Source organism: Aspergillus puulaauensis, chromosome 7 (assembly GCF_016861865.1).
Source record: "Aspergillus puulaauensis MK2 DNA, chromosome 7, nearly complete sequence".
Classification (NCBI taxonomy): Eukaryota; Fungi; Ascomycota; class Eurotiomycetes; order Eurotiales; family Aspergillaceae; genus Aspergillus; species Aspergillus puulaauensis.
In genome coordinates, this window is record NC_054863.1 from 347,358 (window position 1) to 362,389 (window position 15,032).

At 40.5% G+C, this 15,032-nt stretch overlaps 5 protein-coding genes across 5 annotated transcripts; 2 read left to right on the top strand and 3 right to left on the bottom strand.

The window, feature by feature from the left end:
• Positions 1–50: 50 nt before the first annotated feature.
• On the top strand, positions 51–1,451 carry APUU_70157S (alpha/beta hydrolase; the record flags this gene model as incomplete). Its single annotated transcript, XM_041694999.1, has 7 exons — positions 51–176; positions 229–461; positions 528–635; positions 686–743; positions 799–876; positions 941–1,269; positions 1,328–1,451. The coding sequence occupies 7 exons, from the start codon at positions 51–53 to the stop codon at positions 1,449–1,451; spliced, it is 1,056 nt and encodes a 351-aa protein (XP_041560773.1).
• Positions 1,452–1,980: 529 nt separating this feature from the next.
• Positions 1,981–3,945, bottom strand: APUU_70158A (uncharacterized protein; the record flags this gene model as incomplete). The annotated part of the gene is made up of 8 exons (XM_041695000.1): positions 1,981–2,386; positions 2,441–2,624; positions 2,671–2,769; positions 2,821–3,084; positions 3,134–3,298; positions 3,350–3,430; positions 3,491–3,836; positions 3,886–3,945. 8 exons carry the CDS (start codon positions 3,943–3,945, stop codon positions 1,981–1,983), a joined length of 1,605 nt encoding a protein of 534 aa, XP_041560774.1.
• Positions 3,946–4,434: 489 nt separating this feature from the next.
• APUU_70159A (DUF3237 domain-containing protein) lies at positions 4,435–4,990 on the bottom strand (the record flags this gene model as incomplete). Its single annotated transcript, XM_041695001.1, has 2 exons — positions 4,435–4,746; positions 4,811–4,990. The coding sequence occupies 2 exons, from the start codon at positions 4,988–4,990 to the stop codon at positions 4,435–4,437; spliced, it is 492 nt and encodes a 163-aa protein (XP_041560775.1).
• A 344-nt stretch (positions 4,991–5,334) lies between these two features.
• APUU_70160A (SDR family NAD(P)-dependent oxidoreductase) lies at positions 5,335–6,231 on the bottom strand (the record flags this gene model as incomplete). Its single annotated transcript, XM_041695003.1, has 3 exons — positions 5,335–5,530; positions 5,589–5,821; positions 5,884–6,231. The coding sequence occupies 3 exons, from the start codon at positions 6,229–6,231 to the stop codon at positions 5,335–5,337; spliced, it is 777 nt and encodes a 258-aa protein (XP_041560776.1).
• A 374-nt stretch (positions 6,232–6,605) lies between these two features.
• On the top strand, positions 6,606–7,613 carry APUU_70161S (N-acyl homoserine lactonase family protein; the record flags this gene model as incomplete). The annotated part of the gene is made up of 3 exons (XM_041695004.1): positions 6,606–6,733; positions 6,802–6,949; positions 7,005–7,613. The coding sequence occupies 3 exons, from the start codon at positions 6,606–6,608 to the stop codon at positions 7,611–7,613; spliced, it is 885 nt and encodes a 294-aa protein (XP_041560777.1).
• Positions 7,614–15,032: the final 7,419 nt, after the last annotated feature.

A 15,032-nucleotide genomic window follows, 5' to 3' on the forward strand; every position in this document is an offset into this window, starting at 1 on the left:
GTTTCTGCCGAAGCATCCCTCTTTTATAATGTATCCCACCGACATCTCCTATGAGCCAAACAAGCATATTTCAGAACTTTTATCCAATGACTCGCGGTCTGAAATCGTTTCCTCAGGCCGGGCGATATCTGGCAAGCCGTAAACAATATGAAGAATATAACGTCGAGTGGGAGGAGGTATTATTGCGGCCCAGTATATTAAGGATGAGACTAACGTTCTTTCTGATAGTTTTATAAAGCGAATAAAAGCATCGTACCCCTGCTATTTGGACCTGTGACAGAGCTACGTGGTATGATGCTTAAGGCTAAGCTGCGAGGACAGGGCAAAGCAAAGCCAGTCGACAAGAGTTTGACTGCCAAAGATCACCCAATTCCCTCTTCTGATGGAAACAATGCGGTGCAAATCACTGTACGAAGTTATATTCCTCATTCGACTGCAACGGATCTTCCTGGAATGCTCTAGTAAGTCACCCTACGATACTCGATTCTGGCCCTGGCTAACGTGGCTGGCTTCCCTCTGCGATCCAGCTTCCACGGAGGCGGTTGGGCACTTGGCGATCTCGACGGGGAAGATAGATTCTGTCGCCATCTCTGCAGCAATCTTCAGCTGGTCGTGGTTAGCGTTGATTATAGACTGTAAGTTATGAACGTGCTCCGATTCAAGTGCGGCGCTGAGAACCTTCCAGTGCCCCGGAGAATCCCTACCCAGCACAGTTGAATGATGCGTGGGCTGCTCTCGACTGGGTATCTCCCATATCCCATTGTCCAGAAGAAAGTGGTCTAATTGTTATGCGGACAGACCATGAAGAACCATGTTTCCTTACAACTGGATGTGGACAAGTTGCTAATTGGAGGTACTAGCGCCGGTGCAAATCTAGTGAGATGATAACCCCTGAACCCACCTTTTCCTGTGTATGGAGAATTGTTGACAGTTGAATTAGGCTGCCGTGGTATGTCACAGCTCTAAGCAGAGGGGCGTGAATATCCAGGGCCAGCTACTGCGCATACCTGTGCTGTGCCCTAGTGAGCCGCATCACTCGGAACTAGGCCTTCGAAGCATGGTTGACCTGAATGATTCTGCGATCCTGACTCCAGAGTCTACGAGGCAGTTTTTGCAATGGTACAGGCCGATAGATACATCCCACGTTACCGTCTCGCCTCTACTTGCAACTAGCTTCGATAGCCTTCCACCAACATTTCTCCAAATCTGTGGCAGAGATCCATTAAGGGACGAGGGGCTTGCCTATGCGGATGCCCTTGAGAGCTCGGGGTATGTGGATCCTCTTTCGAAGTCGTCATGAACTTGCTAAAATTCGCTCTTCGGATAGGGTCCCCGTGCGAGTCAAGATTTATTCTGGACTACCACATGCCTTCTGGATATTTCCTGACATATCTGCCACAGCGGCCGCTGAAGATGATTTGCTAGAAGGAGTAAAGTGGCTTATAAACTAGATTTGAACCTAGCATCTCCTCTGTCATACACTTGGCATAGAAGCAAGGAAGGCCAATTCATTGTCGACGGTAGAGAAGTAGATAGAACTCTTGTTGGTGTATACTGCTATGTTTTGTTGCTGCATCTTGTGCGGTGAATGTGGCAACTTTGCCTGCCCTTGTCCATGTCAGAGTTGAGATTCAAATAGATGAATTTGCAATTGTTCACCATTCCGAAAAGCTAGATATACAACTGAGAAGTCTCTATAAAACTCGAGGCTTATCGCTATAGAAATCAAGGCTTGCTGAGCCTCCGAGATATAGGTTGGAATTAAATATACGGAACATCCCATTGGCCTTGATTCTTGAGTAATAACATTGAGGACAAAAAAAAAAAGTTATACACACTGTGGCTTTTGTTCATAACAAACATAAAATGAGGAAGGCACAAAATGGAATGCACGACACAACTGTCGATCTGCCCCTTTACCGGTATGCGAGCGGAAGCAATAAGCGAATTAACCTCCGATGACTATGGCATAGTGTCTCCCTAAGCAGAGCCACAGGCAGGCTCGCTATTCTCGACGTGAGATGTCGTGACATCGTCTTTCACTGAAAGAATATTGTGATCAAGCATGTCCCTCTCCTCCATCGTCAGCCGCGTAAGCTGAACAGCAACTTCATCGCCAAATAGTTCTCCAATTTCCTCCAGACTGAGTCCCTTGGTCTCAGGGAAGAAGAACCACACAAAGGCCGTGTTAAAGAAGGTAAGGACAATGAATACAAGATAGTACCTCCACTCTATCACAGCAAAGGCAGTCGGAGCCGCTTCCAGGTAAACCATCGCTGTCAGGAACAGGACGGACAAAGCCCAGGCATTTCCGTAGGAGCGGATGTGGCTTGGGAAGATCTCGCTGCAGTAGACGAACGTAGTGGCGTCGATGCAGCATCCATAACTATTGGATTTCGATTAGAATTGTGCAGAGGGTCGTTTATAAATGGCAACCCACAAGGTAATGAAGAGAAACATGAAAAATACTCCGGCTCGAAGGCCTGCTTCATTTTGGCCACCTGCGAAGCGGGCAGCCAGTGCTGCCTCGCAGATCAGACTGACCATGCAGCCGGAAAGGCCAATCACTATTTCTGGTGAGATAGTCCCTTTCAAGATACCTTTGCTGAGAAGTTCGATCTTACCTAAAAGGTTTACTCGGCCAAGTCGGTCGATAAGCAAGGAGCAAACCATAGTTTCCAACACAGGCAACCGAGACATAGATGGCTGCGAGAAGAAGGGACATTGTGTTGCCAAACCCAAGCCCCTGGTATAATAGAACTGAATAGTCTGGAGAGCTTAGTTAGAATGGAGGGCGTTGGACTATTTTTTATAACTTACTGTAAACCACCAAGATCCCTGTCGACTCTGCAGCAAACATGGTAAAGAAGGCACATATCATTCTCTTTCTGTAAGACGGCTTCGTAAAGAGGCACGAAAACGTTTCACTGGCGGCTGTTATTTTGTCTGCGGTGACTTGCTGCCTCATTTGGTGAAATTCCTCTCTAGCAAAGGCGGATAACTCCGAAGTGGCTTCTTCGCGGTAGAGGCCATGGAGCTTTCTAATGATCTCCCACGCCTCTTCGGGACGGTCGTTCATGATCACTATGTATATAATTAGAGGAGCTCCTATAAGCCAATAATCACAGCTTACGCCATCGAGGGGACTCGGGAATCCATGGCGTGAGCAATAGTAAGCCCACGGGCCAAAGACACTGCTCGGCCAGGGGATATCGCCATTGGAAGCCGAGATTCTCGGAGAAGTAACAAGCAAACCCGGTCCAAGCAGCAAGTGAGTAGCCAAGGACAATGACGACACCTTCAAAGTGTGAGCGTAGTTGACATATACTTGCAATTGGCATCCACATACCGTGCTGAGAGACAAGGAATCCTCGTGTAGCTGGAGGTGCAATTTCGGACTGGAAAAGCGGGATCAAAACGACCAAAATGCCTTAATATTGTCTCAGAGTCAGCAATATTTTCGTGCTGTATCACCCCCGAGGTAGCCTACCGACTGCAACCCCTCCAATAAAACGTCCGGCAAGAAACATAGCGATATGCGTTGCTCCAGCTTGAAGTGCACCGCCAACAATTGCAATGGGCGACGCAATCCAGAGTGACCCTTTTCGGCCCACTGAGTTGGAGGACCATCCGACAAAAAGAGCACCAAAGAACCCACCGGCACAGAACAAGCCATTCATTGCGCCCTCGATTCTTTTGGTGAAGGCGTAGAGAGCCTCAGTTTCTACTGAGGTCAAGCCGAAGTATTCGTACCATCCGGGTTGGCCGAGGGTTGTCGATGTAATGCTAAACGTATAGCCATATGTAAGACTCCCTAGGCACAGAGCCAAGACAACCTACCAGAGTTAGGTGGTTGATATAAATTCTTTCATGACTACTACTCACAGCCAAGTTGAACAGGGACACCCTGCTTTCGGGGGCCTTCTTTGCATTGCTAGTGGGCATTGTGGCCTTGGTTGAAAATCGTCTTTGCAATTTTTGTCTTGACAGACGTAGAGATGGAGAAGCTCTCTTGCTGTAAATAGCCTTCGATAAAGTCAATTTACCCACCATTCCAGGACTGTAGTCGCCGACTGACTAGATGTGGGATGCTTTCATTGGTGCCCAGATCAGCCACATTTTCCTACCCCAGAGTCCTTTGACCTCGGGGACTCGAGACTGTGGGGAGCAAACTTTAAACTTGGTGCAATACCAACCAGAAGATGCGGAAAGAAGACTTCGGATTTCCAAAGGGGGCGCATTGGAACCGCAATTCGCACACAAAATGGCGGACATTTCGGCCACGTTAACTGAGGTGTATGTCACACCGAGCTTGCACCACCACAAGAGTGTCTAGAACCATAAAACGATGCCCCTTGGACTGCTAGAAATCGGTATACAGTAATATTTATGGATACATAATCAATTCCAGGTTGTATTCTATCAGTTATATATCTAGTTTACAACCCGGTAAATTTGGTACTCAACCGCCGAGCCAGTCGGTTCAACAACAAAGTGGCCCTGGCCAACGAACACAGACTCCTCCACCCATTTGAACTTGGGGTCACTAGTTTCGATGATGGGCGTAGCAAACCACTCCTGGTCCCCGTAGTCCGTAGATTTCGCGTCGGAGGCAAATGTCAAGACTTTGTTCACCTTGTCGTTCGCCTTCAGTTTGCCGTTGTAATGAATGTGGAGACTGTGACCGTTCTCGGTGCGGGCTTGGATGCGAACGTCGAGATGAGACACATTCGTTGTAGGGTCGGTCTAGTTAGCTGTCAATTAAACTCTGCGATAGTAGAACAACAGGATGAGAGACGGCTGCACGAACCAGAATCCAATCACCGCTGCCAGGTAGCACCTGGGCCTTGAGCCCGGATCCTTCAAGAAATCCACGATTCATCGGAACAATGATGCGATGGGGCCCGGATTTGATAGCGTTCAGGTTGACGCTATTCTCTGCATCCATGTAGCCTCGCATAGTAAAAGCGGACTCAAGTTTAGGTGCCATTTTGTAAAGTCGAGCAGCCGGTCAAGATACGTGATGTCAAAGAATATTGCAAGTCCACGAGAAAGTGACGCTCATAGTACAGATAGAACTGGCTATTTAAGTTGCTTTTTGGTATTGATAATGCCGAAGTTGTGGAGTAGTCGGCATTTAAAAGCCTTGCTAATCGAGCATTCTAGAATCTGATATTGCCGAATTCCAGGCTCTCATCAAAGATTGGTGGTTGCTATGGGACTTCAATGGTGCAACACTTCTTGAATTATCTACTGACTGCTGATAGTTATTAATCCCTCTCTTCCCATCCAAATCTACTGCAGTATTTCAATTGGTACATCAGCGAAAGTCACTTATTTCCCGCAGAATCCTCCATCCACCGTAATAGAGACGCCCGTGGTGAAGGTATTGGCGGGCGAGGCCAGAAACAGCAGCGCAGGGTCCAGATCACTGGGAAAACCCCATCGAGCCGCAGGGACCCTACCCATAAGATAGGCGTCCACTTCAGCGTTGGTAGTGTAGGCCTCAGTCATTGGGGTCCTCATAAACCTGAATTGGCCCTTTCAGTCAGTCTGCAATCAGCTAAGAAGTAAAAGAGCTGTCGTACCCAGGACTGATGGCATTGACTTGGATTCCCTTGCTTGCCCATTCATTGCTGAATGCCTTGGTCATCTGGATTACTGCGCCCTTGGTAGAAGAATAGACGCTAGTGTTCCTGTTGGCCTGGAATGCTGTAACGGAGGCGATGTTGATTATTCTTCCAGGGCGATTCAACTCGAGCAGCTGCCGGCCAAATTCTTGACATGAGATGTAAGTGGCCTTCACATTGATTGCAAATAACTGTACAAGCACAAGCATCTTAGTTAATAAACCATGTCAGCCACCAGTGGAAAAGAGTTTACCAGATCCAGCTCCGCATCAGTGGCATCTTCGCACGGGTTTCGCCTCATAACACCAGCACAATTGACTAGAATGTCGGGAGTCACGCCGGCTTCCCAGATTCTGGCGTAGCAAGAGCGCACCTCGGCGGCGTTGCTCAAATCACACTCGAACCTGCGAAATGAGCACCCGAGCTCCTTGATCACGGCTTCCAGGCCCGCACTGTTTGGATCATTTGATATCTCTACTGAGACAAGCGAGGCACCTGCTTTGGCCAGCGCTACGGCCAAGGACCGCCCCAGACCACCGGTGGCGCCGGTCACCACGGCGGTTTTGCCCTCGAGGGAAAACATCTGCTGCAAGTAATCCATTGGTAAACATTTATTGTGCAAATGAGTTGTTTCGGATAGCTGAAGTCTTGTTCCGGCTGAGTATCAAATTATAGCGAAGAAGGGCTGTTCGTTAGGAGTCGGTTGCGGGGCGGAAATGCCTCGGGCTCTTGAAACCCCACGGGGCTGCACGGACGAATACTCGCCGTCTGGGGTAGAACATGCCGGAAAGTGCGTAGCACGCATCGGTACATAGCTTGTACAGAGCGGTCCTTGCGTTCCGTGGGGTTGTAAGCAAAAGAGAGGATCTTGCTCAAGACGGCGACTCGGCGAAGCCCCAGGGCGCGAGATGTTAAATTCGACCAGCCAGCTGAGTTCACCTTCTTTTTTGATCCAGTTCCAGGCTATTCGAATTCATGAACATGGCTGCTTCTTTCAATCCTGCAGATCTGCTGACGTCGGCCGCTGTCCCGGCGTTCAAGTGTCCAGCTGGCACGAAGATGCATATTCTTGACTTGGGGACATTGGAAGCAGACGAGTCATGGTATTATTTTCATTTCGATTGCCAGTTCTGTCCCACCACGACCAAATTTACTAATTGTCGCAACATAGGATCCTACGAGGTGCCAACTCCAGCTCATCGAGTAACAAAAACCCCGTTAACAAGCGCCGTGAGCTGGTCGTGCTATCTGCGCTTATCGACCTACCTGGAACTGGCCTCATCCTGTATGAAACTGGATGTGCGGAGGATATCGATGTGGTATGTAAGGCCTACAGAGTCCATCCCCCCATGAAGAGTACTGAATATCATATAGAAATGGGGTGCCCCCTTTACGGATGTATTCCCTCGCATCAAATATGCAGACAACAACAGGCTGCCAAACGCGATCAAGGCAACTGGTAACGATATTAACGATATCAAAGCTGTGATCATGGGCCATCTTCACCTCGATCATGCTGGTGGTCTTGAACATTTCTTGGATACGGATGTCCCTATCATTGTTCACGAAGAAGAGTTCAAACACGCCTGTTGGGCTGTTGCAACTGGTGCAGACTTGGGCGTCTACCTTGGCCACTATATGTTACTAGAGAAACTCAACTGGCAGACATTTACTGACTCAACGTTGGAGATCTACCAAGGCATTACTCTGCATCACTCCCCTGGCCACACTCCGGGTCTCTGTCTCATGCAAGTCAACCTTGAAAAGGACGGGACATTCATCTGGACTACTGATCAGTTCCACGTGGCGGACAACTATGAGAAAGGACACCCGCATGGTGGACTGGCTCGTGATCATACTGCGTGGTACCGCAGTCTAAATATGGTTCGCAGGTTGCAGAGACTGTATAATGCGCGCCTGATCTTTGGGCATGACAAGGTTGTTGCCGAGCAGTTGATGGCTGAGAAGCCCTATTTTCACTAGTTTATAGCCAAGTTCGGAATTTCTCCAGTAAATAGTCTCTGAATATTGTATGAACCTACAGCCTTCCAGTCGTTCGTGATCGGGCACCTGCACCGCGGGAAGGTGTCTTCTTGAAGCTTCATTATCTAGACTTCGTGAAACGATGCGAGGCAAACAAACTTGCCCTTTGTGAGTGTATTGGATTATATTGGCGAGAAAGCAATGATATGTCTATTCCTCTCCAGAAATATTACTGCACTATCTTCACTTGGCCCCTATACATAAAGTGATGGATTGTTGAGCCCTTCTATAGGCACTGTCTACTAAAGTACGCGAAACTGTGGTTATGTACAGTAACGTAGATTATCATGGAACTAAAGATATGTTCACTGTTGTACCATGTAGAAGTAAGCCTTCGCCACCTTTGTAGGCGAAGCGAGGGATGTTAAGTTCCATTTCTGGGTGTGACTATGGGTGCCTCCGGCCGTCACCTCCCAGGACCGGTTATTTAGAATGATATTCAGAGGAGTCTGTATTCTAAAGTGTGATTTCTTTTACAGTCTATGCCGTTTATACCGTCGTTTATAAACAAGGCACACACGGATGGTTGGTAAATCAAGCTATAAAAAACGCGTTTACCGTCTTTTATTAGCCTGCTATTTGAGCTGCCATTGGACTATGTTCTTACGCCGAGTATATACCTCCACCCTCGGTATCTGTAGCAATCACCGTCGCTGTTATTAACAAGGCACAGGCTAGACATGCACAACCCGCCCTGAAATCCTATACCCGATCCGCCCCGAACCTACCTGGGTCCGGGTCCGGGTTAGTTTTCTTATACCCGCTGTGGGTTGGGTTGAATATACCTAAACCCGCGGCGGGGTTAGGTTATTTAATAGATTGGGGATCTAGGAATAACCCGAATCCATAACCTAACCCACCCTACTTATAACTAATATAATTACTTCTAATAATAGTTAGATTATAGATCTACCGACTACTCCTGCAGGAGAGAGATATATACTAAAATATATAAGAAGTCAATCTTAAAATATATATTATATAATATATATTATCTAGTATCTACTAACCATTATTTAGTTAATAATAATAGCTGGGGAACTATCTCTATTAATATAAAGCCCGTGAAGTAGATACTATAAAAGGTTAGAAAGTTACTACTATTAGTAATTCAACTCTAATCTATTCTTCTAGTATATATGATAGTATCTGTTCCTTACCAGTACTATTAATACCTTTAATATTATTAAAGAAACCCCTATCCCAAGAAAGTTCATTATCTTCCAAGCTAGTTTTATCCTCTAAATCACTTATTCTATTATTATAATCGAATTCAAAAACCTCCTTACTTATTAGATGTAACGGAATATTATACCTCTCAGGATCCTTAATACTATCTTATAGGAATATATACTCTTACTTAAGTTTGAACTAGTTACTGTATATCTGTATAATACTTGCCTTAATAATCTCAGGTGCCAGCTGACTTTAATAATAGTAACAGATATCCTGAGCAGTATTAAAGAGATTCTCAACACTAATACCTAATACCGGAATTATAAGGAAATCACGAGCAATGGGAGTAAGGATCAGGAAGCATGACTAGTATATTAACCACTAAGTAAGAATATTAGAGCAGGCTGATGGATGTTCAAGATCTATATAATTTAATTATAGTTAGAATTATTATATCAAGGATCCAGTATTAGAGAAGGTGTGAATACTTACTTTTAATAAGATAAGTTCGTAACTCTAAATATCTCCCTGATAGAGCTGTCTCTTCTAGAGATAGATAGTAGTATTTTAAATTATATAAAGCTTTCTTAAGCAGACCTGTAGACTCCTCTAATACTAATATCTAAATTAGTAACGGAAATTATATTATATAGTAGGTATAGACCTTAGTAAGTTTCTCTTTATATTATTAAGTATAGTTCCGCCCTCTATCATTATTCTAGGATGTACCTCTAAAGCCCTCGAGTTTGCTACATGGATTTAGGATAGTTGCAATTGCATATATATCCTTATAAAACTTATAGATATCCTGATAGTATTTCCTCAGCTTATCTTATACTACTTCAAGGCTCTTATAAAGAATCTTCTTCCAACAAAACTGCTTGTTTAACAGTCTTGTAAGATAGTCTTTAATATGGTTAAAAAGTGAATTATATATATTATAGACATGATGAATTATTGTCCCGGTATATTTAAAGAGACTGATAGTATAGATAGCAAACTCACGGAGAAGCTCTTAAAGATATATAACTTAATACTATTCTGCTGGTGTTATTATAAGACTTGAGAGATCATACTTTGTATTTGCTGTAATATAGTGATTAATAGTAATCTGAAGCTGATAGACGCGCTTGAGCATCTTATATATTAAGTTCCAACGGGTGCGGCAATCAAGAAATAGTACTAATGGGTGTCTGATATAATCAACCGATTTTTGTTGTTTGATCTCAAAGGCTTGTCGGCGCTGCGGGCTTGTATTGATAAAGCGGCTAATCTTGCAGATCTAGGATAGATATTATATATTAGTAGTATTCTAACTATGGTTAGAAATAATGGAAGTATTATACCTTCTTAAGTATACTAATAATCCCTTTCTATTTTACTCGGCTCTTACTTTTATCCCAGGAGAACTGAACATTATTATTCTTAGGTGTAATTCTTAGTTCATCTAAGAATACTTTCACAGAGAGTTGAATAATATATATAAGACAAGGAATATAATAGGCAGATTAAAGAACAGCAGCAAAATTAGGGTTAACTACAGTACTAAGAAGTGAAGAGTGCTTATTATTTAGCTTATCCTTTAGGATTTATGTTAGTTCAGTAAATATGGTAGTATTATTAGATATATTATCAGTCGTGATACCCAGTATACGAGAGCTAAGCTGAAACTTACAGATTATTAAAGTAATAACCCTAGCTAGTTCTTTACCTGAGTGATCTCCTTGTAAAGGAGGAAACCCAAGTAAGATCTCCTAATAGTTCCAGTCTGAATTAATAAAATAGCCTGTAATTACTATAAAAGGCTTCTGGTATGGGCTCGTCCAGTAGTTAAGTATAATTGACATTCGGGAGTCAGGAGGGAAATAGTTGAGAATATGTTCCGATGTTACAGAAGATAGTTCTAAAAGACATGATTAAATCTGATTACGGCCAGGAATATACAGGTTGATCAAAGAGCTGCATATTATATGAAGAATCCGGCGGAAGAATATATTATCTGTAGTTATAAATAGTAGTTAACAGGAGATAATAAATCAGGTAATCTTATTAATAAGATTCTAATATGAATATTAGCCAAGTATCTTACTATTCTTCTTTATTATGAGTAGAATATCTAACTATAGTTAGAATTCTATGACTCACCTTTCCCCGTTCAAGAAGGCTAGCAATTGCATGATGTGTTAATTAAGAAGTATTATTAAATTTTAGTTTATATCTTCTATAATTTAAACTGTCTGGATGGGTGTTTATAGACTTGATTCCTATACGCCTGTAGGAGAGATGATTCATAATAGTCTTGTAGTGATGGCAGTAAATCTTAGGCTTCCCACTTAGAATCTCAGTAATTTCAATAAATAGATCCTATTCTTGTGATCTTCGATCCTCTGCTCCCTAGTGAATTTGCTCCTTGACATAATGTATAATATATTCTCTGATAGAGGTTTTTCGCTATCATAGAGTAAATTATTCTCTTACCTGGGATAGTTCTCTCTAATCTGGAAAAAGCTATGGTATAGGGTATTTATAATACCTCAGGCCTCAGATAGATTCTGTGTTTATAGTTAAAGGAAGATAGTTTAGTTCTTCATAAAAGGATATTGCTGTTGGATTAGAATTTGAAAGCGGTGTTGAATATAATGGTGTTAATTATATTAAAGGTGAACTGCGGTTATAAGAGAAATCAGAAAATAAATCTGACTCTAAATATTATGATTGAGACATGATAAATATATAGTACTATAAAAGTAAGTATACTATAAAGTATTAAGGATATAAAAGAGAGCTATAATATAGAAAGAAATAAAATCCTAATAATACTAAGATTATTATATTAATAAGAGAGTTTAGAAAGAGAAATTATACTAAGTTATTCTAGCTTATAGAGTCCTGTCTCTCTTTACTTATTTTAAGATATAATTATTCTTCTTCTCTAACTGATCTTTATCCCTACTAATTTCCTTCCACTTGGTTGATATTATACCTCTTGGGTTCTTAAATAGTTTTGGATATGTTATGGTAAGAAAACCAGGATATATATCTGCTCTTTTACTATATCTCTGTAATTAAGATATAGTAAAAGCCTCCAGATCTTTATTCTAATTATCTGGATATGCCTGCCATTTATATTTATTTAAAATTTCTGCCTTTTCTTTTAGAAGGATAACCGCGGCCTTGTATTGATCCTGGAGGAGAAATAAGGATCAGCAGTATTAGAACTAAAAGTTAGAATAATGTACGTACTAGGGATTAGATACCTGTTGTTATAGAACTAGATAACCCAGGATTATGAGTTTTAAGTAATACCTGTTTTAGTAGATGATAGTGTACTATTACCCTAAATAGGTCTTCTTCTGAAATAATATATTAATAATTCGGAGTAGTATTCAGTCCTGGAAGCAGGCGTAACTATTAGTTATGCTTGAAATTGGTGTGGCAAATATTAAGTCCCTAACTTAAATAGCAGGATAAAGAGTCCCCCTAGAATCATCTAGATCAGTATATTTTCTAACTAAAGTTAGATTATATAGAAAATCTATATTATGAACTGCTTTAGCTAAATCATTTAGTGGCTCTATTAAGCCCCTTAATTGTGAAGGGAATGATACTACCACCAGAACTAAGACCTAATACTAATATAATAGCTTAGACTGCTGACAGTATTTATTTATTTCAACACCTCCAGATATAAAGGTTTCTGATAGAAGAGATATTAGAAGCTTGAAACCAGATCAGCCTAATCTAACAAGAAAAGATTTTGTGGATACTGAGTTACTTACCAGATTTTTATAATAAGGGTCACACTATTATGGATCAGACTTTACTTAATCCCATAATTTAGTAATGAAAACCTCTGCCTGTTCATGATAGGCTGACTGTAGCAAGGTAGAATATTTATTATGGGTCTTCTATAATAAGTATGTAAAGTAGTTTACCCAGGAAAATTCCTTTAGCTCCTTACTTGTATATTCTAGATAAACCTAGTCTGGTTACACCCAACAAGTAATATAGTTCAGGATACTTATAATCTTTAATAAAATATTCCTCTTACTTATATACCATAAATACCTAAACAAAATATTTAAGTACTAAATTAATAGTTAAGCTATAACAGTAATATACTATATAGGGATAATAGACAGCTTTATATTATAAAGCCTTTGCTATATATCTTAGTACTTAATATCTGAAAGACTTGAAAGAAAGTCTGGATATTAGGAGAGTATAATACTTTCTCTAGTAATAGGCATATCTAAAGAGCCTAGTACAGGATAATCCTTTAAGAAAGTTATAAAGGCCCTAGGAAAGTTGGAGTTACTTTCTCTACAGCTATTATTATAAGATATTAGGAAAAACAGGACTTATAATTAACTATTCTAGTCTTCTGGCTTGAGTTCTAGTATCTTAACCCAGTTATCAGATACAATATTATTAATATGATGTTAGAAAATAGTATAGCTGAAGTTAAGAAATTTCTTAATCTCGCGAACCCATATCTAACCATGGTTAGTTAACTAGTTAAATAAATGTTATAGTAAAGGGGAGGAACTTATATAGTCTAGTTTAGAATTTATAATCTATTTAAGAAGAGACTAGGTAAAGAATTTCTTGCTATAGTCTGTTTTACATAAATCTAATATAATATATTAGAAGGTATTATGCTGGATTACCGCTAATATACATGCCGTACTTGTTTTCTGAATATCCAGAGTATTATGGAGCCACTTATTAAATGCCCTGGGTTTTAGTAATTTCTTCTACTAATTAGGGGAGAGTCTGGTAAAATAATACAGTAACTGATATACTATAGCACCCTTTATCTTAAGAGATAAGTTATAACTAGGTTCCATCTTGTGCTATAGTTATACTGTAAAGTAAGTAATCTAACTATAGTTAGATTACTCTGTATATAGTACTGTTTAAGATATAGTTAATTAAGGAATAAGGTTATATATAGAGGAATAATAGGGAAAATAGAGAATTAGAATCAGAAATACTAATAAATAGTAATTATAGATTATTAATATCTAACCTAGTGTCATAGATTACATAAGTAGAACTAACTAATAAAGACTGTGATTTATAATAGTCTTAAGGTTACTAAACTAATAATAACTATAGTAAAAGGACTAAGGATATGTATGAAAATATATATCTGTATTCAAGCTAGCTTTACTTTATATAGTATAAGAATCTACTACTTAATACTAGTCTATAGTACCTCAACTACTGATCCTAAGTATATCTACTCTCTACTATATGTATAAATAAATAATTTTAACTTGAATCTTGTGTTATTTCAACTATTTCTTATATAGTATTATATTTATATCTTTCACTAAATTATAGAGTAGGCTGTTGGATAACAGAGCTATAGAGTTAGTACCTGATACTATTGCCTTACTCAAGATATTCTAACCATGGTTAGAATATTTAATTAATTAGGTATCTCCTGATCCGCTTAGTCTATATCTGCTGTTTCAGCACCCGCTGTATTATTATCTTTAGGAGTCAGTTCTACTTCAAGATCTTCTATTTTATCCTCTAGTATCTGTAGCTTGTAATAAGCATATAAATCCTTTAATTCTAACTATTTCTGGGTATCTTGAGTCGCTCGAGTCTTATCAGTCATGTTAATATATTCCAGGTATTTTTACTTGATTTAGTTAGTTACTTGTAGATATATATCAGCATCGATACGGTTTCTATCTAGTTGCCTGATATTAATAGGTATCAGTATCTTAAGGATAGTGTGAACAGTCATGAGTATGGGGTCAGCTAACATCCTATTAGTAACCCTATAATTTCTAACTATAGTTAGAAACTTATGATTACCTCTCTTGTGTTTTCTAGTACCGGATCTTTCAACCATTATGTTTATCCGCTGACGCCGGGCGCGTTTAAACTCATTAAGGTATTCTTTCTTTAATATCTTATACTTCAGAGGGCGTGCATCTTAAAAACCTGGTTTTTCTAGTTAAGTATTGACTGGTCGGGCAATAACTCTCCTAAGAGTAAATAATTTTAGGTCCTTATTAAAGTTATTACAGTCAAGGTTATACCCTATTTTCTGTAATATTATATTAAGTTCTATAAGTACTTCAGCCGCAGCTATATATTCCTCCTGCTAATAAAATTAATAACTTAATTTAATTATGGTTAGAAAGAGAGTATGTAGATACT